The sequence below is a fragment of the Xenopus laevis genome, chromosome 2S (assembly GCF_017654675.1).
Source record: "Xenopus laevis strain J_2021 chromosome 2S, Xenopus_laevis_v10.1, whole genome shotgun sequence".
In the NCBI taxonomy this organism is placed as follows: Eukaryota; Metazoa; Chordata; class Amphibia; order Anura; family Pipidae; genus Xenopus; species Xenopus laevis.
The window spans coordinates 167,729,663-167,756,854 of record NC_054374.1 but is presented as its reverse complement, the minus strand read 5'-3'; the positions used below and the strand labels follow the sequence as shown (position 1 = coordinate 167,756,854).

At 41.3% G+C, this 27,192-nt stretch overlaps 2 protein-coding genes and 1 non-coding gene across 3 annotated transcripts; 1 reads left to right on the top strand and 2 right to left on the bottom strand.

Moving 5' to 3' along the window:
• Window positions 1-390: 390 nt before the first annotated feature.
• Window positions 391-509, bottom strand: LOC121400820. The gene has a single exon (XR_005965950.1). It is a non-coding gene; the product is annotated as a 5S ribosomal RNA (ribosomal RNA).
• A 4,432-nt stretch (window positions 510-4,941) lies between these two features.
• Window positions 4,942-22,125, bottom strand: LOC108709155 (putative olfactory receptor 52P1). Its single transcript, XM_018248761.2, has 2 exons — window positions 22,038-22,125; window positions 4,942-6,541 (listed from the first exon to the last, which is right to left on the bottom strand). The coding sequence occupies exon 2, from the start codon at window positions 6,435-6,437 to the stop codon at window positions 5,469-5,471; it is 969 nt and encodes a 322-aa protein (XP_018104250.1). The 5' UTR covers window positions 6,438-6,541; window positions 22,038-22,125; the 3' UTR covers window positions 4,942-5,468.
• On the top strand, window positions 13,721-25,717 carry LOC108710084 (ecto-ADP-ribosyltransferase 5). Its single transcript, XM_018250482.2, has 5 exons — window positions 13,721-14,100; window positions 22,057-22,175; window positions 23,053-23,749; window positions 24,502-24,534; window positions 25,447-25,717. Exons 1-5 carry the CDS (start codon window positions 13,722-13,724, stop codon window positions 25,527-25,529), a joined length of 1,311 nt encoding a protein of 436 aa, XP_018105971.2. The 5' UTR covers window position 13,721; the 3' UTR covers window positions 25,530-25,717.
• The last annotated feature ends 1,475 nt before the right edge of the window (window positions 25,718-27,192 follow it).

Sequence of the window (27,192 nt, the reverse complement as noted above, 5' to 3'; positions counted from 1 at the left end):
ATATAAAAAAATCAGTTTGCTCTTTTGAGAAATGGATTTCAGTGCAGAATTCTGCTGGAGCAGCACTATTAACTGATTCATTTTGAAGAAAAAATTTTTTCCCATGACTGTATCCCTTTAAGATTTTTGTTAATTTATAGCCCCCCTTACTAAATTAAGTAATGAATGGTACACATTGTAAATCCTTTCCCTTGGTTTTTGTCGCCAATAATTCCGATCTATTTATCTATCCATCCAGGTACTAACCAGGCCTGACCCTGTATCACTTCACAGATCAGACGAGAGCAGGCACTTTCAGGGTGGTGTGGCCATAGGCGATGAATAGCAGCACCTTTTAGCTCCATGACTTGTCGGCGATGCTGTGGCAAAATACAGTTGAAAACTTTGAAAAGCCTACGACACCTGGTATTCCCAGGCGGTCTCCCATCCAGGTACTAACCAGGCCCGACCCTGTATCGCTTCTGAGATCAGACGAGATCAGGCACTTTCAGGGTGGTGCGGCCGTAGGCGATGAACAGCAGCACTTTTCGGCTTCTTGACTTGTCAGCGGCACTGTGGAAAAATGAAGTTGAAAAACTTTGAAAAACTGAAACTGAAAACTGAAAAATGAAACTTTGAAAACTTTGAAAAATCAAACCTTGAAAACGTTGAAAACGTTGAAAAAATGAAACTTTGAAAACTTTGAAAAATCAAACCTTGAAAACGTTGAAAAAATGAAACTTTGAAAACTTTGAAAACGTTGAAAAAATGAAACTTTGAAAACTTTGAAAAATCAAACCTTGAAAACGTTGAAAAAATGAAACTTTGAAAACTTTGAAAAATCAAACTTTGAAAACTTTGAAAAATCAAACTTTGAAAACTTTGAAAAAATTAAACTTTGAAAACTTTGAAAAATTAAACTTTGAAAACTTTGAAAACTCAAAGTTTGAAAACTCAAACTTTGAAAACTTTAAAAAATCAAACCTTGAAAAAGTTGAAAAAATGAAGTGTTGAAAACTTCTCAGGCGGTCTCCCATCCAGGTACTAACCAGGCCCGACCCGGTATCGCTTCTGAGATCAGACGAGATCAGGCACTTTCAGGGTGGTGTGGCCATAGGCGATGAATAGCAGCACCTTTTGGCTCCATGACTTGTCGGCGATGCTGTGTCAATGTAACCATTGTAATTTTCCTTATTTAAATCATAATAATTCCCCTTAGTTATATAGTTATGTCTCCTACCTCTTTCTGTGAATCTCTCAGTTCTTTGTGTCTTAGTGGGTCTGTCATATTCATTATATTTCTCTTTTCCGATCTTATCTTTCATTATCCAACATTCAGTGGAGTGTTGTGGCTTAACACCAGATTGTAGGGGGTCCAGCAGGTTATTGTCAGAGAGGAATGAGGTAAGTCGGTTGTAGACTAGGCGCTCAAGTAGTTTAGAGATGAAAGGTAGCAGAGAGATAGGTCGGAGGTTGTCAAGATTGGAGGGATCAAGAGAGGGTTTTTTCAGGATGGGGGTGACGAGCATGTTTTAGTTGAGAAGGAAACAGTCCAGTTGAGAGGGAAAGATTAAATAGGTGAGTTAAGGCTTTGATTAGACAAGGATTGGTATTGGGGAGAAGTTTTGAGGGAATTGGATCAAGCGGCAGGTGGTAAGGTGAGAAGAGGCCAGAAGCTTTGAGATTCCTCATCAGTGACAGGGGTGAAGGAGCACAGGAGAGACTGGGGAGTGTGGAGGGAGGGGGGTGGAAGTCTAGGGGGGTTGAGTAGTGGAATGTCCCTTCTGATAGTGTCAATTTTGTTTTTGAAGTGCTCAGCAATATCTTGAGCTTTGAACTTTTTACAAAGTTAAATAAAGATTTAAAGGGAATTTTCCTTAAATGTAGAGACCTTAATATGATGTCTATTTGTTGTTATTCCCTTATGATTTTAATATATAACATTTAAATATAGAAAACAAGAGACTCCAAAGAGATATTGAACAGCCTTTGAAAATCTGAAAAGTGCCTAAAACTCTCCTGCTGCCAAAACTAGTTTCTACTTAATTCATTAATATCTTTAATTCTCAATGCAGCTAAACTGTCATAACCAAAAATGTTGGGGGGTGTTTAGTAAAACTGGACTGTGCGTCAATTTCTAATTTTCGATTTGATGCCTCTTGACAATTATAAAGTCCAAAAACATGTTCCAAAGGTTAAAGGGACCATCTGCCATCGACTTTTAGATGATTTCCACAGGTTTTAGTTTTCAGTTTTTTTAGTTCTACAGGTTTGAGTATTTTCAAATTCGAATTTTTTGCAGCTTCAGGGTATAACAAATCTCAAACAATTTTCAAGGTTTTTTTTCTCTAAAAATGCGAGTTTTTCCCCTTGACCTTTTACTTCCAATCCATATTGTTCCTTTCATGGCAAGTCTTAGAGAATATGGGACAATCCTTTAGTTCAGATCTTTATATTTTGAATAATAAGGGAGATAGGTCTATAATGATGAATGTACAGGAAACTCTTTATTATCGTTGGAGATCCAGCTCCAATTTGAATGGGAGATTGAAATCAACATTTTGCCATTAAAACATTATTAAAATATTTTAGTCATAAACTGAGCTATTATAAAGTTCAATCATTTGTTTAAAAAATGGGGATAAACCATCAAGCCCTCCTCGATTTCTGTTGAGGATAAAATGTCTGGTAATATGTTTGAAAAATCTTGCTAATTTCTCTTAAAGGGATACTGTCATTTTTTTTTTCAAAACACATCAGTTAATAGTGCTGCTCCAGCAGAATTCTGCACTGAAATCCATTTCTCAAAAGAGCAAACTGATTTGTTGATATTCAATTTGAAATCTGACATGGGGCTAGACATTTTGTCAGTTTCCCTTGCTGCCCGAGTCGTGTGACTTGTGCCTGTACTTTAGGATGGAATTACTTTCTGGCAGGCTGTTATTTCTCCTACTTAATGAAACTGAATCAGTCTCAGTGGGACTTGGCTTTTCCTATTAAGTACTGTTCTTAGATCTTCCAGGCAGCTTTTATCATGTGTTAGGGAGCTGCTATCTGGTTACCTTCCCATTGTTCTGTTGTTAGGCTGCTGGGGGGGGGAAAGGGAGGGGGTGATATCACTCCAACTTGCAGTACAGCAGTAAAGAGTGATTGAAATTTATCAGAGCACAAGTCACATGACTGGAGGCAGCTGGGAAATTGACAATATGTCTAGCCCCATGTCAGATTTCAAAATTGAATATAAAAAAATCTGTTTGCTCTTTTGAGAAATGGATTTCAGTGCAGAATTCTGCTGGAGCAGCACTATTAACTGATTCATTTTGAAAAAATGTTTTTTTTCCCCATGACAGTATCCCTTTAAGTTGTTGGTTAGCTTTCCATACCTAGCTTTCGAGTTTAAGATGGGAGAAGGTTTGTGTAAGTTTAATTAGTTAACTTGAGAAAGCTCCTCACTCTACAGCCTTCCTTAGAGATATGATATGAGATAAGAATGTTGACAGAATAGATTGTCCTTATTCTCTACTTAAGCTTTAAATAATCCAAATAAAACAAATGAGAAAGACAGGAGAAGACCTGTGGCCAGATCTTTTACAAACTTTCTACAACCTTTCTGTATTTTTGTAAACATACTTAGTGGGAAGCACTGGGCCCAGTCTATTTAAATATATATATATATATATATAGACAGAATTCTTGGTGGACTACTGATGTTTTTATATGATTAAATATTTTCCTAAAAGATATCAGTCATGAAAATGTTGTATTGGGACTGTAAGGACATCAATCCATGAGTTGGAATGTTGGCAGCAAAGTCTATATTTGATGTGAAGGCAAGCATCTCTCCAGCTTATAAGCCTAACTCTTATTGGGTGTTTAAGGAACTTATCCAACTGCCATGTGTGTAAAAAGATTTACCAAAGTTTCCTTAAAGTGAACCGGTAAGGAAGTTTGACCTAGAATGGATCACACCAGTGGAACTGGAAAATAAGGATGCGTCACTTGTGAGTGTACCCAAATCACAGGATGGTGGAGCTTATTGGGTCTGGGTTTAGTGTGGGCTTTTTATTCCTTCAGCTGAGGCTAGTGATATTTTAATTTTCCGAGATAATTTAAAATTGAATTTGAAAACTAATCAAAGGAATTGCCCCCCAATGATATTAGTGTCCTTTACAATGATATTCTATTTGCAAATTTTAGAGAATTTTAGAGTGGAACCTAATGTAACCTACATGGTACAGCTTAATGAAAATGAAGGGGTTTGAAAAACATGGCAGGATTTGTTTTTCCTGAAATTGCAAAAAGAAGAAGACTTCACTAGGTCCAGCATATACTGTAGTAAAGTGTTTAATGCATTAAATTTACTTTTCATGTTGTTTTTGGTTCTTCCTCAGGTTTGTTTTTTGGCTAACCTAAAATGTTTACATTTCTTGTCATCATTTTGCAACCCTTAGGGTAAATGTATCTGGAAAAGGTACATTATTGTCACTGGGTGCCCAATACAGGCCTTTTTAGCTTTCAACAAAAAAAAACAAGACTGCAAATGGAATCATCATTTTTTAATTGAAGCTCATCTTCAGTTCTTACCAGATTTCAATTTGTGATGTGTAACATGGGTGGGTGTCTCTCTATCCTATTATCAGCCACATTGATGTAAGAGCAGCCACCCAGTTAAAAAAACTAGAATCTTTCTAGAATTTATTATACCCAAGCATGGAAAATGCAAAAATCAGTTAATAGGTACAGATATGGGACCTGGGGTAATTTGGATCTCCATACCTTAAATCTACTAGAAAGTCATGTAAATATTTAATAAACCCAATAGACTGTTTTCGCTTCCAAAAAATGTTTTAATTATTTCTTAGTTTGGAACAAGTACAATGTACTGTTTTATTACTACAGAGAAAAAATTACATCATTATTTGGGTATTTTGGATAAAATAGAGTCTATGGGAGACAACTTTCTGTAATTCAGAGCTTTCAGGATAACAGGTTACCGGATAATGGGTCCCATACCTGTATATATATATATATTCAGTGCTCTGTTATTCATTATTAGCATACCTCTGCCATTATCAATAGTTAATTTAATCCATAAAAGCTGATTTATATTACAGTGTATGTACTATCTGAGGTCTAAACAAAGCCTCACCATTGGATGGGACATATTATTGCCCCATGAGAAAAAACTATGTAAAATAAACTATGAATATAGGCTTTGTGTAAGTATATTGTTCTATCTAAAAATGATTTAGGTCCATATTTTAAGCAATTAAATTTCCATCAAAATTTCTCTTTGCTTTGGTCCATCAATTGATTGAGATTTTGTGCAGAAGAACAGGCCTTTGTCTACAGGATGATCATGGGATCTTCACCTCCACGGCTCAAGTGAAATAGTTTAGCCATGTGTCTGTATCATTACTTTGGCTATATGACATCTTGGCCACTAGATCTGGAACATATTGCCTGTGAGGGACATTTCATAGATGCTTCTATGAGAGGGAAATTAATTTTGACACCTTCTTGCGAATCTCTTTGGTTTTTATACCATATATGATTGGATTCAACATTGGAGTAATGATCAGGTAGATGTTGGAAATAAGGATTTGAAGAGATAGGGTCGAAGAAGCCCCAAATCTCTGAGACATGAAGGAGAAGAGGGCTGGGATATATGCCACTAAGATAACACCAACATGGGCAGCACATGTGTTACCAACTTTATATCTGGCTTCTCTGTTGGGAAGTCTCAGCACAGTCATTATAATCATGGTGTAGGACACAGTAAGACATATTGAATCTAATCCTGCCACTAGCAAAGCAATAATTAGCCCATACACAGAGTTGATTCTGATATCGCCACACGAAAGCTTTACCACCGCCATATGCTCACAGTAAGTCTGTTCAATGACACGATTCCCACAAAATTGGAGCCTTAAGACAAGCATTGGGAGAGGAAATATCACTAATGTCCCCCTTATTATCACAAACAGTCCCAGTTTTGCAATCATGGAATTGGTCAGGATGGTGGAGTATCTCAGTGGGTGGCAAATGGCCACATAACGATCAAAGGCCATAGTCACTAGTACAGAAGTCGACATCAAGGACAAAGAATGGATAAAGAACATCTGTACTAGACATTCCCCAAAAGTGATGTCTCTTAGCTTGAACCAGAAGAGCAGCAGCATCTTGGGAATGGCGGCATTTGATTGGACAAGGTCAGTGACTAATAACATGGAAAGGAGCAGGTACATTGGCTGGTGAAGCCTCCTGTCAGCTTTTATGATAAGAAGAACAGTAATGTTGGCTGAAATGGTTACTATATACATGCAACACAGTGGTATTGAGATCCAAACATGCATCTCTTCCATCCCTGGGATCCCAATCAGGATGAATGGAGAGGAGATCTGATTGGCTCTGCTGAGGTTTGACATGATGACTAACAGGAACTTGTTGCAGAACATCTCCTCATATTCTTGCCACTAAATGGAAATGTTACTTCTATTTCTAATCTTTTTCTTCTCTGCTCAGTTATACAGTCTTTGCAATGGACCATGGGAAATTGTTCCTGAAAGAGATCAACAAAGACAGTGATATATCAGAACATGAAACAGAATTTGCACGTGGACTGTCACTTTATCCAAGACCACAGAACCAACAGACACAATAATGATCCCATCAATAAAGAGAAGAGGACATTGTCCTTAGTTTGTGTCTTATGAAATATCTTCCTACACTTACAAATCATCCCACGTCTCTCACATGTGAAAAACTATCCGACCTGTATTGATATCTGTCCGACTGTCAATTATGGTACAAAACTGTGTGTTTGGTGTTGGTATAAGTGTCGTTCTCTGTATCTCGTCTTCTCTTGTGTGAGACATAGGTCAGTCCCCTCCTGTTTGGAACCCCCCCGAGCACTGTCTGATTTACACAAAGTAAATTCTAATGAATGAAATTTATAGAATTAATGTTATTTAATGTTATTTAACACCATTAAGTGCATTATGTGCCAGAACTCAGGGTCAGACTAGGGGGCCCGGGGCCCACTGGGACTCCATCCAGGGCTGCTGTCCAAGGCCCCCTCCGAACCCCCTACTGCGACGCCAGGCATGCGCAAAAGGAGCCTCGCAAATTGTTTTTTTTTTGTAGGGCCAGGAGATCACGAGGTGGGGTCTGGCCCAGCTGGGGCCCATGAGGGCCAGTTGGTCTTCTAGAAGTTGTTCTTCCTCTAATAATTAGTTTTTCTGCCTTGAGCTGTGATCAGTGCTTGAATTTGGATAAAAAAAAGTAAAAGGGTGGAATGTGTGGCCCCACCCACAAATATTAGCCACACCTACCATTATCATAAGCCTCGCCCTCCAATACTTTCTAGTTTCGGCCACTTTAAATCAAGACAATTTTACGATTTCCATGTTTATTAACAACTTGGTCCAACACAATCAACAGGTCACATTGACACTAACCTGGAGAACATTTCATGAGCAATGGCTTTATTTACATACATCCCTGGTTGGTATAAATGTGACATGTTGATTGCTGTAGGACTGTGTTGGATTTGCTAGTTCAGCAACACCAGTGCCATTTGCAATTCAAACACGGAGCCATTCTGCTAGTAGTGACTATAGAAAATAATAAATGAATAATGAAAATGTGGTCCATTTTAACCACAGAAATGCTAGCAACCATAATAGAAAATGGATGTAATTAACCTCAGAGATGCCAATAACCACCTTAGAATATGGAAAATTAGCATTAACCCTGGGTGTGCCAAAACTCACTGCAGTAAACAAATAGAGGCTTTAACCCCAGTCATGACAGAAATACGTGATGCACAGTAGGCAGTAATAGGTAGTAACTGTCACCCCAAGTACAGTATCAAATACAAATTTCAAACCCAGCAACACACTGAGACAAAAACTGGTACACCCAAAGGATCCAAGACCTAAAGAAAAACAAAGCAATGTGGTATATGGAGTCCAGTGTAGTGAGGAGAGCACAGATCTATACATTGGGGAGACAAAACAACTGCTCTCCAAGCGAATGGCTCAGCACAGGAGGGAGAACTCTACAGGGCAAAACTCAGCTGTCTTTCTACACCTAAAAGACAAGGGACACTCCTTTGAAGATAACAAGGTCCAAATCTTGGATAAAGAAGACGCTGGTTTGAACGAGGAGTGAAAGAGGCGATTCATGTCAAGGTGGAGAAACCATCCCTGAACAGAGGCGGGGGCCTTCGACACCACCTGTCTGCTACATACAATGTGTTCTAACATCTGTACCCCGGGGGATTCAGAACACTTCACACATCCATTCATGCAACTCTCACAAGTAACAGCTGTATCTAGGAGTCACATGACACATTGGATAATCCTATCACAGTTACTACACACAATCTACATCTCTGTGAGTTAAATGAGATTTTTTCAGCTCTGTGCAAATGCTCTTCCCTTAGTTCCCTGAAATGGAAATTTAATATAAGCTTCATCGTAATGAAACAATAAACTTTCTAAATACAATCAATTAAACATTCTGCATCATTTCTGAAATAATCAAGTTTATTGATTGTATTTAGAAAGTTACTTATTTAAGTATGCTGAAGCTTATATTACATTTTAATTTTTGCAATAGTTCCCCTTTAAACAGCAGCCAGTAAGAGTGTACACTTCTCCTAATAGATTGCATGCGTGAGACAAGAACTACAGGAGCTCATGTAGGCCAATCCTCCCACACGCTGTCCACTCGTACCGGCTGTTGTTTAAAGAAGTTCATTAGATAGAAGATCAAATGTAATAATATCCTGTAATAATGTCCTGTAATAATATCAAATAATATTGTATAATAATGTTCTGTAATAATATCCTGTAATAATATCCTGTAATAATGTCCTGTAATAATGTCCTGTAATAATGTCCTGTAATAATATCCTGTAATAATATCCTGTAATAATATCCTGTAATAATGTCCTGTAATAATATCCTGTAATAATATCCTGTAATAATATCCTGTAATAATGTCCTGTAATAATATCAAATAATATTGTATAATAATGTTCTGTAATAATATCCTGTAATAATATCCTGTAATAATGTCCTGTAATAATATCCTCTAATAATATCCTGCAATAATATCTTGTAATAATGTCCTGTAATAATTTCCTGCAATAATATCCTGTAATAATATCCCATAATAATATCCTGTAATAATATCAAATAATATCCTATAATAATGTTCTGTAATAATATCCTGTAATAATATCCTGTAATAAAATCCTGTAAAAATATCCTGTAATAATATCCTGTAATAATATCCTGGTGTTACCTGTGCCCTCCCAGCCGTCATTAACCCAGTGATACCCAGGCCTGTGGCACAATCACCCAAATCAGTGATTTTACAGGGAATAAACCCAGATCTGCTACTGATTGCCATTGCTGGGTGTATAAGAAGGAGCTGATTATATATAAAGTGATGTAGAGCAGCAGGACTTTCCCCCACAGACAGGATTAGGTACCTGGGAAGGTCTCACTGATGATGGGAGAGAGGATTCAGCTCCTAACGATGCAGAGGAACCAGTCACACTCCTTTCCTATGGGGCTGAGGATTTATTGGAATCGATTCCTTCTAATGGGAACGTCGTCCTACACAATCTGTACAGTTCTAGGGAAATGAATGGCAGTGCCTGAGGCTCAGAGCTGTCTGTATATAAAATGCCTTTGGTGCATGTTCTCTATGTGAGTCCAACTGTGCTGACCAATTGCATCGATGTAGGACCCACCTGCCTGTGCCTATGTACCTGCACCCACTGACCTCCACTGAACATGCCCAAAATTTCCACTGGATTATCAGTAAAAAAGTAATGAGACCTTTTCTATGAGCCAATGGATACAGACATTCACTTTCCCTTATGCCCCAGTCTCACCCCCACATATTAATGAGGCAACAGAGACAGAGGGGCAGATATGGAACATTCCAGCAGTGAAACAGCCCCAGTTACACAAGGTGTTGCCCCCAATCCCTGGCACATACCCAGTAGATCTTCCTCCGTTCCTCCGCTACATCTTCTCATGGTACCAGGGCTCCCACCAACCTGACACAACCTCCAGCCTTTCTGCCTGAGTTGACTGAGGAAAAGCTCCTTATAAACCCTATAAACTGCCTCCATAAATAATAGGAATAAATCAGCCTCAATTCTCTCCTGGATACAGTCTCTCCAGACAATTATTCCCTGTCCCTCATCCCCTCATTACAGGGACACAAGGTGATGCTGATATAGAAATCACTATATGGGTGAAATATATTTAATGTGATTATATAAAACTTTTGTGCAGTGATTCACATAGGGCTGAGCTGTAATTAACTGTATTTGCAATTATTATCTTCCCTTTATTACTTGTAACAGTTTATTTCCTCTTTATTCTCTTATTTATTGTCATGTGCTGCTGATCTGCACTGGGTTCTGTTATATTCACAGCTGACGCCTTCTGCTGCCCAGGTAACATTAGATTGCAAGCTCTTTTGGGATATTCAGTTAAACTCATCAATATGCTTATAAACTCCAGCAACATCCCTGTCACATTGCAAACATCACCCATTTTTTATTACTCTTTATCAGAATAGCACATTATAGTCACATAGTAACATAGTTTAAGTTGGGTTGAAAAAAGACAAAAGTCCATCAAGTTCAGCCCCTCCAAATAAACCCCAGCGCACATATATACACACACCTATATACTTCTATCCATACACTCACGTTTATAAACTATATATACCACTATAGTCTCTGCACTCTCTCCAGCTCATTTATATCCCTCTTAAGGACTGGAGTCCAAAACTGCCCCCATACTCCAGATGAGGCCTCACCAGGGACCTATAAAGAGACACAATTATGTTTCATCCCTTGAGTTAATGCCCTTTTTTATACAAGAACTTTATTTGCTTTAGTAGCCACAGAATGACACTGCCCAGAATTAGACAACTTGTTATCTACAAAGACCCCAAGATCCTTCTCATTTAAGGAAACTCCCAACACACTGCCATTTAGTGTAGAACTTGCATTTATATTATTTTTGCCAAAGTACATAACCTGCATTTATCAACATTGAACCTCATTTTCCAGTTTGCTGCCCAGTTTTCCAGTTTAGACAAATCACTGTGCAAAGTGGCAGCATCCTGCATGGAACCTATAGTTCTGCACAATTTAGTCTCATCTGCACAAATAGAAACTGACCTATAGTTTTCACACTTAGAACAGGATCCCTTTTTGAATAGAGGCACCACATTAGCAATTGTCTCTCGGCTCCATACCAGACCTCAATTAATCCTTAAAAATGAAGTAAAGAGGTTTGGCAATCACAGAGCTAAGCTCATTTAGTACCCTTGGATGAATACCATAAGGTCCTGGAACTTTGTTTCATTTCACATGGTTTCTTTTAAAATTTCTTTCATAGTCACCCATGTACAGTATAGGCATTTGTATTACTAGAATTGGATGTATTAACAAGGAATAGTGATTGGCGAATTTATTTGCACGATTCGCCACCGGCGAAAAAATTTATGAAACGCCCGCAAAAATTTGTTGGCGAAAATTTACCGGCGTAAAAAAAATTTCGGAATACAAACGGATGCCTGCGCCGATAATGGGCGCCGGCGTCGGAAAAACGGGCACCGGCGTCAAAAACGACGGTGCCTTTTCGCGAATTTTTTTGGGGCGAAACGGCGGAAATTCGCCCATCACTAACAAGGAAGCCTCATTAGTTGGCTGAACTTAGTTTAGAATCTCTGCTTTTTCACTGCTCTCAAAACCAACTGACCCCTTCTGATAATAAGGGTTCGACCCCTTCTTGCTTAATTTTTTACTATTAAAATATTACAAAAATCAGTTGGGATTCATATCACTCCTTGCTTCAATAATACAATTTTCTAGCTTTCAGAAACTTTTTAGAAACGTGTCATCTTTTATATATAATAGATGAAGGTGAAAGTTTAAACAGAATTTGCAGTTTATTGCAAAGGAATGTCTCAAACTCACTTCAGACCTCCAATATGTATGGGCACGACCATAAATAATGAAATAAGTTTACTCCAAATCCAACACATTTTTGAAGAACAAAAAACTGTTGGTCTCTCCAATTTTAAGAGAAATTAGAATATTTACATTTTTGCAATGGTTCTTTGGATTCTTTAGTTTTAAAGATGTGAAAAGTCATTGGGAAATCATTGCATACTTATAAAATCTTTTGAACTATGATAAAATAGCAAGAGAAATAAATATAGGTTTTTCAAGTTAAATAAAGCCTTGAAAGGGAATTTTCCTTAAAGGGATATTGTCATGGTAATTTTTTTTTTTTAAATGAATCAGTTAATAGTGCTGCTCCAGCGGAATTCTGCATTGAAATCCATTTCTCAAAAGAGCAAACAGATTTTTTTATATTCAATTTTGAAATCTGACATGAGGCTAGACATATTGTCAATTTCCCAGCTGCCCCCAGTAATGTGACTTGTGCTCTGATAAACTGCTGAAAGCATCTCCATTTGTTGAGTCTTCTCAGCAGAGCAACGTCGAGTTTTTCTTGAATTCCTTTTAGAGAAACAAACAGATGAACAGATCATTGATGATGGATCAGAACCTGTATAAGGAACCACGTAGAAGCGCGCGTATCCGAGCCATGAAAGGAAGGAAATCCCAGGAATCAGAGAGAGAAAGAAGTAATAGTGAACCTAGATGTTCCTCTGATTATAAAATAGTGCACCTCCCGCACAACATGGGGCAGCCTCGGGGTACAACATGCAGGATCAGTGTGATTGTGTTCCTCACACTTGTGTTACTTTCCCTGGCAATGTGCCACATGGGCTTTATTCATGTGTTTAGTGAGAGCACAGGCAGCACTGCCTCAGAGCAGGAGCACATAGTGGCACTAACAAGGGCAGTAGCAATGAAGCTAAAGGAGAAAATGGCTGCACTTCAGCTACAACATCAGGACACCATGGTGGCAATATGGGCCATTTAAGGAAAGAACTGGATGAGATGAAAGCTCAGCTCCTGACTCTCCAGAGAAATGAGCAATCAGTATGGCAGCGCCTCAGCAACACTCTCTCCTCACTCACAGTTAATGTTCTTAAAAGATCCTTTCGGCACTGAAATTGAATAATGTCGGGGTTGTGTGAGTGACGCGTGAGCCTAGAAGTGGGGTGCTCATTAGCCCCCTGATTACAGCAGCACAGAGCCAAGATCATTAGAGCAAATAACATCAATGGCTGAGTTATACAGGTCATGGAACTCCGAGGTAACTTCTAATATCCTCATATTTTACAACTGGGGGAACTTTATTTATTATAATACACAAATTTCAGTGAGTCATGTGACAGAAATGACATCAGAACTCACCGTTTATAACTGATGACATCAGAACTCACCGTTTATAAGGATATAATTTACGGGATATTCATGGCTTTTGTGTATTATATAGTGGATAATGTACCCCCTACTGTAATTTATAAAGATATTATGTTACCGAGGAGTTATGTGACCATATAAAAGCACGAGGCCGCAGGCCGAGTGCTTTTATACAGGTCACATAACTCCGAGGTGACTATTAATATCTTTATAAATTTTAAGTGGGGGGTACATTATCTATTATAATCTACAGTTTCTGGGTTCAGTTTTACTTTTTTTGAAGTGTCTCTACAAGTTGATTTTTATCTTTAACTGCAGCTCTTTTAGGTACCTGTATTTTATTCTTGCTTTCTAAATGGCACACGTCTCCTGCAGCTGCCTCCCTGGTCTCGCTCTTTTCCTCACAGGATTCCTCTACATTTTCACTCCCCCTCCCGTCCACTATCTAAAGAATCGCTCCCCCTCTGTGTCACATCATTTTCTTTTACCGGTCATGCAGGGAAGGAGGGGGAGCGAGTGGACGGGAGGCAGAGCGAGACTTTGTAGTGTAAGGGAGGCAGAGCGAGATTTAGGCAGTGTAAGGGAGGCGGAGCGAGACTTCAGACACTGGACGGGAGTGAAAATGGAGCCGAATCCTGTGAGGAAAGCGACACCAGGGAGGCAGCTGCAGGAGACTTGTGACAGGAGTGAGAGATGCGATGAAGGAAAGAGAAGCCCTTCATCGCATAAAACGGGTAAATCCATTGTGGGAAGTGATTAGATGGGGAGCCCCGAAAGCTATAGCGGTGGGAAGCAAGGCTGCTTGCAGCTGCGAGTGCTGTCTCTTTAAGCTTATAATCGGCGCGTTCTGACGCATGAACGCGCCGTTTATAAGGATATAATTTACAGTCTGGTCCCATAGGGAAATGACCAGACTGTAGATTATATATAGATATATATATATACTGTATGTTAAACCTAAATAAAGCTTTATAAACAGAAGACGCGAGTGTGAGTTGATAGCAGCAAAGGGAATTAATATATAAACTTATCATGAGTGATAATAAAACTTTCATTGATACATTCAGGCACCAGGCAGAGCAAAGGGAAAGCAAACCACTAACAGCACAAATAGAGTTGGTGTAGTGAGGGTTAAACTAAGATTAGGCTTTGGCTCAAATAATGGCAATAGCGAGGCCCAGGCTGGCAATCTATAGATTAGGGATGCACCGAATCCAGGATTCGGTTCGGGATTCGGCCAGGATTCGAATTCGGCCGAATCCTTCTGCCCAGCCGAACCGAATCCGAATCCTAATTTGCATATGCAAATTAGGGGCGGGGAGGGAAATTGCGTGACTTTTTGTCAGAAAACAAGGAAGTAAAAAATGTTTTCCCCTTCCCACCCCTAATTTGCATATGCAAATTAGGGTTCGGATTCGGTTCGGTATTCGGCCGAATCCTTAGTGAAGGATTCGGGGGTTCGGCCGAATCCAAAAAAGTGGATTCGGTGCATCCCTACTATAGATAATGGCAAATGCCATTGGGGCTGCTCTGAGATGCCAGAGATTGGAGGAAGGAGGAGCCAGACACTTATTTACACCATTGTTTCTTCTGTTTGATAGTCCCAGTATGAAGGAGAGGGGAAGAAGGGCTGACACTCTAATATTTTCAAGTTAAAGGGGTTGTGCACCTTTAAATTAACTGTTAGTTTGATGTAGAGAGGGATATTCTGAGACAATTTGCAATCGGTTTTCATTTTTTATTATTTGTGGTTTTTGACTTATTTAGCTTTTTATTCAGCAGCTCTCCAGTTTGTAATTTCAGCCACCTGGTTGCTAAGGTCCAAATTCCCCTAGCAACCATGCACTGATTTGAATAAGAGACTGGAATATGAATAGGAGAGGCCTGAATAGAAAGATGAGGAATAAAAAGTAACAATAACAATACATTTGTAGCCTTACAGAGCATTTGTTTTTTTTAGATGGGGTCAGTGACCCCTATTTGAATGCTGGAAAGCGTCAGAAGAAGAATGCAAATAATTCAAAAACTATAAAAAAGCAAAGAAATAAGCCCAAATGAAAAGTTGCTTCGAATTAGCCATTCTATAACATAAGTTAACTTAAAGGTGAAACGTGCATTTAAGGGGCCACAACTTTTTTTTTTGTAACTTATATTTTATTTCACATCAAAGAAGAAAATACAAAGAAATAGCATGTTTGGTACAGTCATTACACATGGAGCAGAAGGAACAAAGGGGGGGGCACAACTTTTAACCTTCAGCGTATTCTAATATGATATATTTATAGTGATTTTATTTGTATTGATATTAATACTGGTGGACATTACCCAACTGATGTGCAACTTCTACATGGAGAGGTGGAGCTGAGTGGGAAGAGGTGGAGCTTAGAGGAGAGAGGTGGAGCTGAGAATGGTACAGCTCATGTTACATGATAGTTCCCCTTTAATCCCTGTAAATGTGAATATCACATGTGTTTCTATTGGATAATGGACTATTCCCAGTGGAACAAACTACTGGAGATCTGGTGGGGGGGGGCACATAATTCATGGTGGGAATTTCCCCTATTCCTTTTCTCTGTCGCTGCCAACTGTCATATTGACTCCAGCTATAGAGCCCGGCTCAGTGATCAGCAGAACTGCAACATTTTCCTTATTCACTGCGATTCACTGCTTGTCTGACTGCAGAGCCAAAGTACCACTGACACCTTGTACTGACAGTTGTCCCACACTGCACTTCCCATAATGCTTTGCTTCTTCAGGGATTTACAGGCCTGAGGAAAGGGGGAGGAGATTAGCATGAAAGGCATTATGGGAAGTGTAGTCCTGGCTGGGAGAGAGTCAATTACAACACATGGTACAAGTAGGCAGGAGTCAGAACCAGCAGTAGAGAAACAGACAGACAATGATTTCACTGCAAGATACAAATACATTTCATTATTAACATTTATAGAACTACAGTATGTGCCTCCCTGTAATCAAGTACCTGAGTGCCGGGCTCTGGGTAACACTGGGGCAGATTTATCAAGGGGGCACATTTCGATTTTGAAAAACTTCGAAATTCTAATTTGAAATACTTCGAAATTCTAATTTGAAAAACTTCGAAATTCGAATTTGAAAAACTGCGAAATTCGAATTTGAAAAACTTCGACATTCGAATTTGAAAAACTTCGACATTCGAATTTGAAAAACTTCGAAATTCGAATTTGAAAAACTTCGAAATTTGAATTCAAAAAGACCAACCAAAATGAAATCGAAGTTTTTGTTGGCCAAATAGGTCTGTTTTAGATCTAAAGCTCCCCATAGACACGACGATTCTTCTTGAAAAACAACCGATTTTAGGGAAGTCCGACCAATCCTTCGAAATTATCGTGCGGTTAGTGGGATTCAAATGATCGTACATCTTATGATTTTTCGGCCGACATCTGTCAGGAAATTGATCGACCAGGTTAAAAAATCTTTGTTGGTCCCAGTGCAATGTTTCTATGTTTGCAGGGCCAAGCAGCTCCCCTTTGTTTTCCTGCCAAATTGGTCTTTTTAGTTGATCAATTCAATTCGTACGATCGTTCAGATAAAATTGTGGTCTCACAATGACGATCTGATCTTTTAACAATCTCAACATCTATGGCCAACTTTATTTGAATCGTATGAAGTCCACCAATTTACTCCAAATAGGTTCTAGGAGGTCCCCCATAGGCTAAAACAGTATTTCGGCAGATTTTAGATGGCGAATGGTCAAAGTTGAATTTTTAAAGAGACAGTACATGATAAATTTCAAAATTCAAATTTTTTAATTTGGACTATTCCCTAGTCGAAGGACACAAAAATTAGCTTGAAATTCAAATTTTCACTTCGACCGTTAATAAATCTGCCCCTTAGTGAATGGTGAGCAAGGCACAACGGGACATGATTGGCTGGAAGGCAAGCGGTGAATTACACTAAGGAACAGAAATGCATTTACACAAAACATTCATCTGTGCTAGAATCTTAATTTATTTCTGCCGGCTCTTGTGAGGCGAATTATGAATCAAAGACTTGGCTGAACTCAATAGACCAGGTGGATATGTCATTGTACAATAGGCAGAGAAGATCAGCTCATCAGTACAACACTGCAGATATAAATCAGGGCTTCTACTTCAATGAACCACATTCACATTTACAGGACAGAAGTAATGCTTGGCCCCATAATCATTCCAATAATAATTATAATAATAATACTAATAATAATATGAATGATAATAATACCAGTAATCATGAGGATAATAGAATTGGGTGTCACTGGCAGTCGGCAGAAAATTCTGTATAAGAGGCTGAATGTTCTTTGTCTCCCCCTTGTGGGACCAAATGGAACTGATACAACACAATGTGATTCTGTAGCATCAGGTGAGTGACAGGTGAGACTAAGGCTGGACTACCTGCAGCACAGGTGAGTTGGAAAATAAAACACAGTAAGGCATACAAGGGGTTAATCAGTCCCAGGCAAGTTCTGTGCTCCCATTCTAAGCACATGGGCATATCTGGGGCCCTGTCCGTCTGGGTGATAAGTGATAACATAACCCACAAGGTGCACAATAAACTCTCTAAATAAAGTCCATTCAAACTTCTATGAAATAACCAAGTTCCCCTTTAAACTCCCCCTCCCAGGCACCTGTCTCTGTCTCTACCTGCACTGGGGCACGAGGCAAAAGTGACTCCATATTAAACACCAGTCCCTTATGAGCAGTGCAACTCAGAAGGTGGCGCTGTCCTATTGCAGTTCTATGGGGCAAAGTGGTGGGAAGCGGTACTGCAACTAATCATCTATAAACCTGTTTTACAGAATCTCGTGTCTGAAATCACTTTTCCCCATAAATGGCCTGAAATACCTGCTAGAAAGAATAATTTTGATTTAAAACCAGTATTTCTTTTTGTTTATATACAAGGAACTGAAAGGCAAAATGTCAATGATAATAAATATATGGCGACGCTGCTCAGAAACTGTGATTATGAGAGTCGGACCCACTTGCTCTCCGGCACTGATACAAATCAGCTGATCACTTTCACCAGGGAATGTCCCCTTAGGGTGTCCTTCCGTACCCAGAATGCAGCATGGAGGGGCTCAGTGAATTGGGCAGAGAAGGTGTGTAAGTGTCTGATTGGCTCACTGAGTTCATAGAAGGACAGACGTCCGGCCTCTTAGTCCAATGAGATTCTGATTCTGGTGCAGGAGGGGACGTGGGGCAGCTCAGTTCCGTGACTGTCGTGTCTGACGAGTAGCCGTTGTTTCACCTCCATAAACACCACGACTTGATGTTGTTCCCAATCCAGAACTGGTTCTTTTCCTCCTGATACTGGGATAGGCCACCGGCCCTCCAGCTCCCAGACTCACTCACCTCCATGTCCCAGAAATATTGCCCCGAGGTGATGGAGTTGGCGCTGAGAACCCGGAAACTCATAAATCTGGAAGGCGTCTGGGGCCTGAGCTGATTGGCCGATGTCCATGATGCAGTTCTCTGGTCCATGTTTTTACTAGCGGTGTCTATATCCAGTAGTATGTGTGTAGCCCCCTTCCCATACACCCCCTATCCCTTGGCCATCGTGACAATGCTGTCTAGGCCAGAGTGCAACGTCTCTGAGATCAGATCCTTATCCAGATCCCCAACTTGGGGTCACGTCTCTCTCTCCCCCCATCATCCTCTGCTCCATCTGATTCCCCTGCCTGTTGGACGGCCAATGAATCCGCCATGTTGCTCAGTCTGTCAAATCTTCCTGGTAAGCTCCTCGTTCTTTACCTCCAGCTGTTGGATCAGCAGAAAGACCTGCAATGAAAGGTCCTCCTCCTGCCGGGTGAACTCCCTCAGGACTCGCTGCTCCAGGACTTCCAGATGTAAATAATGCGACGACTCGCTCTGTGTGACCAGTCGCTTGTTCCTGCACTTCCATCCTGCGCTCCTGCAGCCTCCGCCCCCTCACTCCGCCTCCTCTATCATCAAGGGCAAGTTCAGCAGAACCTTCCTCAGTTTCTCCTTCTTCTTCTCTGAGACGTTGCTGAGCAGTTCCACCCTGTGGCACTTGTGTTGGCAGGCCAGACAGCAGGACGGACAGATACGACGCACAGATACACAAGGAATCCACGTAGCAGTAATACTTGAGGGGCTCTTGATGGAAGGAACATTTCCTCTTCTCAAAGTGGCAGGTGTAGTCAGTACATGATCCGCCGACCTGCTCTGCACCTGATTGTGGGACTCACACTGAGAAGCCTCACACAGGAGACAGGACTTGGCTGCAGGTACCAGGGAGTGAATACAGTAAGTGCAGAAGATCCCTGTCAGGTCCGACTCCGGCTGAGCACAAAGGAACCGCTCCGCTATGTTTCCCAAAGTTCTGTTCCGCTGCAGAGCCGAGCTCCTCATATACTGAGCTCTGCACTCTGGGCAAGTATAGACTCCCCCAGTATAGACTGAGGAGTCTATCAGAGGAGAGACCCTCATGAGATGAGAGAAAGGAGAGCAGTGGAGGCAACTGAAGGAGAAGGAGTAGGGAATCAGTAGACCAAAGAAGTGAATAAGAAGGTCAGAGATTGAGAAGAGGCAAATCCCACCTAAATGAACCAAGCCCACTCATTCCAGAGTAGGTCAGTAGAGACAGATACTCACAGACCAACTTCTGTTTCCATCTTGTGGCCCTTAGGACTAATATTTTAGTAGCCTATTTATAAAAGGTAGAACATTTCCCAGAATACTCTAGTAGTCCAGACAAGTGATTTAGTTGTGAGAGAATTTTGTCTTCTGAAATGACCCCATTAGAGTCACAGCTCATATCGCTTTTACTAATAACATAGTTAGAGAAAGGCTTCCCAAGGCATCAGTAAATTCAGTTTCATGACTTGGAGAGGCTACTAACTGATAAGTGCTTTGTGCTGTAGTCTATGTAACTTGTGTGTCTGTGTGTGTTAGAGCTGTGTGTATGTTCTCTCCACAGGAATAAACATATCTTCAATCAGACTGGTCTATCCAACTGTTTCTCCTTAAAGGAGAAGGAAAGGCTACAATTAAGAGCCTTATCAGAAAGGTCTATATAAATACACCAGTAATCCCTCAGTAATGTTGAGTCCTCTGTCAAAAGAAACAGCACATTTCTTTCCTTCTATTGTGTACTCATGGGCTTCTGTATCAGACTAACTGTTTTCAGCTTAAACCTCCAGGGCTAGGGCTTGAGCATGCTCAGTTTGTTCCTCTTTCCCTCCCTGCTGTAATCTGAGCCCGGAGCTATCAGTGAGCAGGGAGAGATTCAGGCAGGAAGTGATGTCACACCAAGCTAATATGGCAGCTGCTATCCTAAACACACAGAGAGATTCTAGAGCTGTTTACTCAGTTATGGTAAAGCATTTTGCAGAATAAATATAGTGTTATAGCTTGTACTATTGTGGCTAATCTATTGGCAATAAACTGCTTCAATAGCTTTCCTTCTTCTTTAATAGCTTCTATGTTGAATCTCTGCCATAAAGTGAGGCAATGCTGCCATAAAATGCAGATACAGATTTGTTTTGTGGTTCTGTGCTGTGGGGAAGCTAAAGGAAGCTGCAGCATAAGAAAGTCAAAGGGAAAGCGCTCAACACAGACAGTTCCTCTGCATTTGAACCTCAGATAAACAGGTCGCTGGCAAGAAGGAGCAGACGCAAGGTAAGAATCTGAGTCTGATTCACTCAGTTTTATAAATGCCATTTCTTGCTGTGGGTTTATACGAAGTACAGGAGCCTTGAACTTGTGGTACCAGGATATAGTGTTGCCATGATTTTCTAGTGAATTAGTGAAGTCACTTATAGCAACATTACTCTGCCAGTAATATCATAGCAGAAGCATCACCATCATTGGAAGTGGAACCTACAGATGGAGTCCAGTTGGATTAGGTGCCAATTGGTGCTCAGGTTGCGGCACAGGTCACTTTTGCCACATAAAGAATGAGCTTCAACAGCACACAAGCACTTTTATCACTTTCCACCAACGACAAATGGTGCTGCAAGTTAATTGTGATATCACTGCCCAGAAATATTGAAGCCCATTGTTTCTCACCAGTCTAATATATGACTACAACCAACACTAATATCATTAATATTCTTCTGGGATTTGGCAGGGACAGCTTCTATTTGACTGATCAGTTATTGGAGGGCCATTTAATAAAATTGGGTGACCCCCTTCCATCAGTTTCCATCTCTGTGGCCCCGCTGGTGCACAAAAGGGAATGAGTCAAAGGACCCATTCAGAGAGGCAAGTTCTTTTGTAGCAGCACAGGACAGTCCAGTGTTTACCTAATTTTAGGGGCCTGGGGGTCTTGTAGCAGTAGACACAGGTTTAAGACCTACTTTATTGTTTCCATATAACTGAAAGCCCAGCTTAATTAAGGTGAGATTTGGGATGAACATTTCTTTGCTGCCCTAGATATTCTTGGAACTTGGACTTTATATCAATGGACTGTTGCTGAGACCCATTAAGCAGGTAGAGCAGCACGGTGGCTTCTTGCTATTGTGACCATGAGTTGTACTGGCAACTGGTTAGTGGAACTTCTGAAAATCAGATTTTTGTTTATTATAGTCCCAGGCTCAGAATATGGAGGGGTTGTGCTATGAACCCTGTTTCTTCCTGTACCCTCAAAAAGAATGTCAGGGCAGGTAACGGAAAGTGTAACTTCTGCAACTTACTTTGTATTTACATGACCAGAATGTGGCGTCACTGCTGTCACTGAACGAAGACATCTGATGATGATGATGATGATGATGAACTGGTTCATAGTGAAATGGATTTCCTTATGTCTCATCTCTGAGATCCTGGGGCAGCAGGTGAGTTGAAGCCTATGCTCAGTCCTCTTCCCATTGGTACATTATCCAGCCAGAAGGTCCAACTGACATTTATGTGTAATGCACAACTTGCTGTAACTGCTGTTCTAGTAAATGCATTCCAGCAGGTAAAGGTTGGAGAGCACCTGTCAGAAAGTGAGGTTTTTGTATGGCCTTATGATAAAAGAACTACACCCAGGGGCATTTCCTGTTTATCTTCGCCCCACCCCATAGCCCCATGACCACATCCCATTACTTCCCTTGCAGCACAAACTGCTCACCCTGCCTGTTACTAAGTATATTCTGGTATATTTTCAATATTTTTCAATGGCCAGGGTTAACATCAAGTGGGAGACTGGGCTGTTACTGTAGTAGGTTGACACCCCAAAAACAATCTGTGTGGTTTGACATATCTGTGTTTTCCTGTCATTGGAGGAGAACTTAGACCAGTCCCACTGGTGATGTAGATCTTGCACAGGAGGGCTCAGGGGGGCCATGTGTGAGTATCCCCAAGAAATAAGGGGGAGAAGGAGCCTACCTTCAGGAAAGTAGGGATAATGGGAGAACTTTGGGCCTACCTACAGAAGATGTAGATCATGTAGGACCATGTGACATATGGGATTAGGTGTCTCTTATTCTCCTTATGGAGGAAGGAGGCTGCAAGTCCAGAACATGATACTGGAGAACATCAGGGAAGAGAGGCTCGAGTTGGGAAGCCATTGAATGACACCCAGCTCAGCCAGAGAAGTGGTTTTGGTAATTGTGGTTAGTTATTAGTTATATTGGTGGGGTTGGATGGGGCATATCTTGAAATGGCCTGGGCAGGTGGAGCATTATGTGTTCCATACAATACAATTACTCTTTCCTCTAATTTATGCAGATCGAGGAGAAAAGTCTAACAATGAGCAGCGGTGTCTTCGATGATCAATATGAAACCTGTGTTGACAAAATGGAATCCAAAATATTAGAGGGGCTGTTGGTTAAGGAAAAAAATAAAAACTCAGATCTGGACAAAGCCTGGAATGAAGCAGCAAAGAAATGGGAATCAAAAAAAGGACAAGTTAGTGTTCCGAGGGGCTTCCGAGATGAATATGGCATCGCACTTATGGTGTACAGTAATAATAAGAGTAACGTTTATTCCAATTTCAATAACGCCGTGAGAAACTATCAAAATACTACATCAGATAATTTCCCTTATCACTCTCTCCACTTCTTCCTGACGAGAGCAGTGCAAGTGCTGAGGTCCAGTTGTTGGTGGAAACCTTGGTCAGTCTATAGAGGGATGAAAGGGGTCCACTTCCAGCATGAACAGAACATCAGGTTTGGCCAGTTCTCCTCTTCTTCCACCGACAAGCAAGTCGCCCTGGGCTTCGGCAATCATTCCTTCTTCACCATCACAAGCTGCTTTGGAGTTGATATTAGAAGGTTCTCCTACTTCCCGGAGCAAAAAGAGGTTCTGATTCCAGTGGACGAGGTGTTCAAAGTGATTAGCCTAACAAAGCAAGGAAACTCCTACCAATATGTGCTTGAGACCACCAAGAGAAGGTGCCACCACTACAACTGCCATAACCTAATAGGTAAGTCTCCTCAACTCCCATTATGAAGAATGTTCCAAAACAGATGTGTGCAATCTGCCAAAAATCAGCCCCATTTCCTACAATTCAGCAGAATCTGGGGGACAGTGGGATGTGAGAGGCAGAATCTGGGGGGACAGTGGGATGTGACAGGCAGAATGTGGGGGACAGTGGGCTGTGAGAGGCAGAATCTGGGGGACAGTGGGTTGTGAGAGGCAGAATCTGGGGGACAGTGGGTTGTGAGAGGCAGAATGTGGGGGACAGTGAGCTGTGAGAGGCAGAATCTGCGGGACAGTGGGATGTGAGAGGCAGAATCTGGGGGACAGTGGGATGTGAGAGGCAGAATCCGGGGGACAGTGGGATGTGAGAGGCAGAATGTGGGGGACAGTGGGATGTGACAGGCAGAATGTGGGGGACAGTGGGCTGTGAGACGCAGAATCTGGGGGACAGTGGGATGTGAGAGACAGAATCTGGGGGACAGTGGGATGTGAGAGGCAGAATGTGGGGGATAGTGGGATGTGAGAGGCAGAATCTGGGGGACAGTGGGATGTGAGAAGCAGAATGTGGGGGACAGTGGGATGTGAGAGGCAGAATGTGGGGGACAGTGGGATGTGAGGTGCCCAGATTGGCAATTATTTGCCACTACTATTGGATTGTAGAATCAGGGGCTGCTCTGGGGATCTGGGGGCTGCAATAGGGATTTGCTTTCAACCATTATATTTGGCAGGAATTAAAGATGAATGTTTGTGTTTCAGGTGGGTACAATGGAGACTGTGTGTACAGCAGGGGTAAGTCTTTCTTTCCTTCTTTCATTGCTAATGGTTTTGTTCTCTAGACCTTGGTACATTATTTCACCCAGCTTTTTGCATCTGTTCCATGGCACCCCGTGCCCCCAATCTTTCAGTGGGGTGAGGGGACAGGGGAGACCCTTACTAAGTATATGGATGAAGATATAGATGTATTCTTGCCAGTAACAGGACTAGAAAAGCTGCTGATATTGGCACACGTTTAAAGACTGTCATTTGTTTTACTTATTTAGATTTTTGCATTTATTTTATGGCCTCGCAGCAGCACTAATGGGGCACAATGTTGGCTCTGTGCTTTCATTTGTTGGGCTGCTGCCTGGTCCATGCTCATCCCCCACTACCTCCATCCCCCTGGGGGTTTAGTGGGTTTTTGGACCCAGCATTAACTGCCACCCATTTGGCACTGATAAAAGCTGTGGCTTTTGGATTCTTGTACCTTGAAGACCCATATTTGGCCTGGGCCCACCTTTGTCCCTAGGAAGGTTATCTGAAGATATTGGTGTAGCAGCCGTTCAGCCCTAGTCCCAGGCATATCTTTGGCAATACATATGAGCCCACCCCAAATCTTCCACTATCATGTTGTAGTAGAGCAGCTACATGAGGAGCAGTCTTCCCACTAGAGGAGCTACTTCCATATGTAATTTATTTGATACATATGGAAGTAGCCTTACGCATTTCACAAACACTTAATCAAAGGCTCCACTATATCTAGCAAAGCAAATAGATCTTCTCCTGAAATATTTCCCCAACTGGCCTTCAGACTGGGCACCCCAAGCCTCTGAGCCCACCTAGTGGCACAATTTAGGAACCTCTAGTGTCCAGTGCCGTTTCTGATTGTCTATGTGAGTTCTTGTTATTCAGCCATTGCTCATATATATCTTTATTCTGTTGCAGGAGTGAAGATGAGCACATCACTAGTGATACTTTCCCTTTTGTTTGGATTCCCTTTTTTCCTGCTTCCACTTCCAGTTTTCTAGGAATCCCAGTGGGACTTGCCCTCCTGGGATGTTCAGCTCAGAGACCCCCAGGCCTTCATGAAGCAGAACAAGATGAGTTACAGAGAGAGAAGCACCGCCATTCTACCCATTGTTTATAAGGAATGTGCTAGACACATATATATATATATACATACAATAATGCTAGTAAAGTGAATTGTTCATCTCTACTGCCTGCTATGTGTCTATATTGAAGGGTGGGTGTTTCTTATTGAAATTAAAGGACAGGGGGGAGATAATAGAACACAATGTCACCCAAAGAGGTCAATTTAGATCTGGGAAAGTCTTAGAGTCATACAACTCTCCTGGAGGGCCACATTCAACTGTCAGGCCTCCAGCTGAACAACCCTGCATTAGAGCATTCTGTACACAAGTTTTACTTACCCTTTGGGGTTGTCAGTTTCATTTCATTATTTCTATTTGTTCCCACAGTCAATTGTCAGGCCACAAGTAATGTGAATGTCAAGCAGAGGAAACAGTTGTGACGTGGGAGAGGTTTGTGGTTGGGTTGAGAGAAGAAAACAAGTCTCAAGGGTCCCTAGAGCTGCACAGTTACTGGTGAGTCTCAGGCTTAAACTGGGGCCAATGGGAGAGCTTCTAGCAATAGAAATGTCTCTCATACACTGAGACCCAAGTGGAGCGGTTCCATTTACAAGAAAACACAGTTCCTAGAAGAGAATATTCTGTGTGTTCCACCAAAACAAGTTGAAATCAGACCTTTGCCTCTGCCTTTACCCTTAGTGAGGCTCAGGCTGAGGACAAAACCAAGGTGAAAACTGACATAAATCTAACCTGTGATCTGATACAAGAGAAGTCCCTCCATTAATCTGGATTGGAAGTTTCATCAAACTCGAGGAACCTTTACTTGTCACTTAGTGATACAGGGACTTTATTTTCTTGCGACATCTCAGCTAATTACAAGCCTTCGATTGTTTTCAGGGTCCACTTATAAAAGCCAAGGTAGTTGAGCTAAATGGAAGGTTTTGCAGCAGTCAGTGGAGCCGCTTACAATTTAGCTTTACAGTGTATATTATTTTATATAGGGGCTTGTGAGAGGGGGAGTGACAGACCCCTGTAGGAATTTCCTAGCACTTTCTTTAAGGCATAAAACTCTAGGTTTATATTAAGCAAATGATCCTTCCATTTGGCATCTAACTGGCGTCTGCCCCATAACACTATATAACACTACTAATAGATAGCATCGGCTGTGTGGGCATCTATCAGGGGCATCTATCAGGGGCATCTATCAGGGGTATCTATCAGGGGTATCTATCAGGGGTATCTATGAGGGGCATCTATGAGGGGCATCCTAGTCTAGACTGGGAGGTCTATAAAGGGGTGGTGCTTGCAGTTGAGTGGGTGGGGCCTAGGGCAGTTTGGGGGTGTTTATAACAGGGTGTGGGTGCAGTGGATCAGGACACGGACTAGTTAGATGGGGATTAAAGTTGTCACCCAGGGAGGGACAGACATGTGGTTCCCCTTCTGGCACAGACCAATCACTGCTCTCGGTCTGGAGGTCCCACACGTGAGAGCTGAGGGGCAAGATCATATTACTGAATATATAAATGTAAAGATCTGAGCTGCCCAGGGTCTGGCTAATGCCTATTCTCCCCGAACACTGCCTGGTACACTGGGGGTTAACATA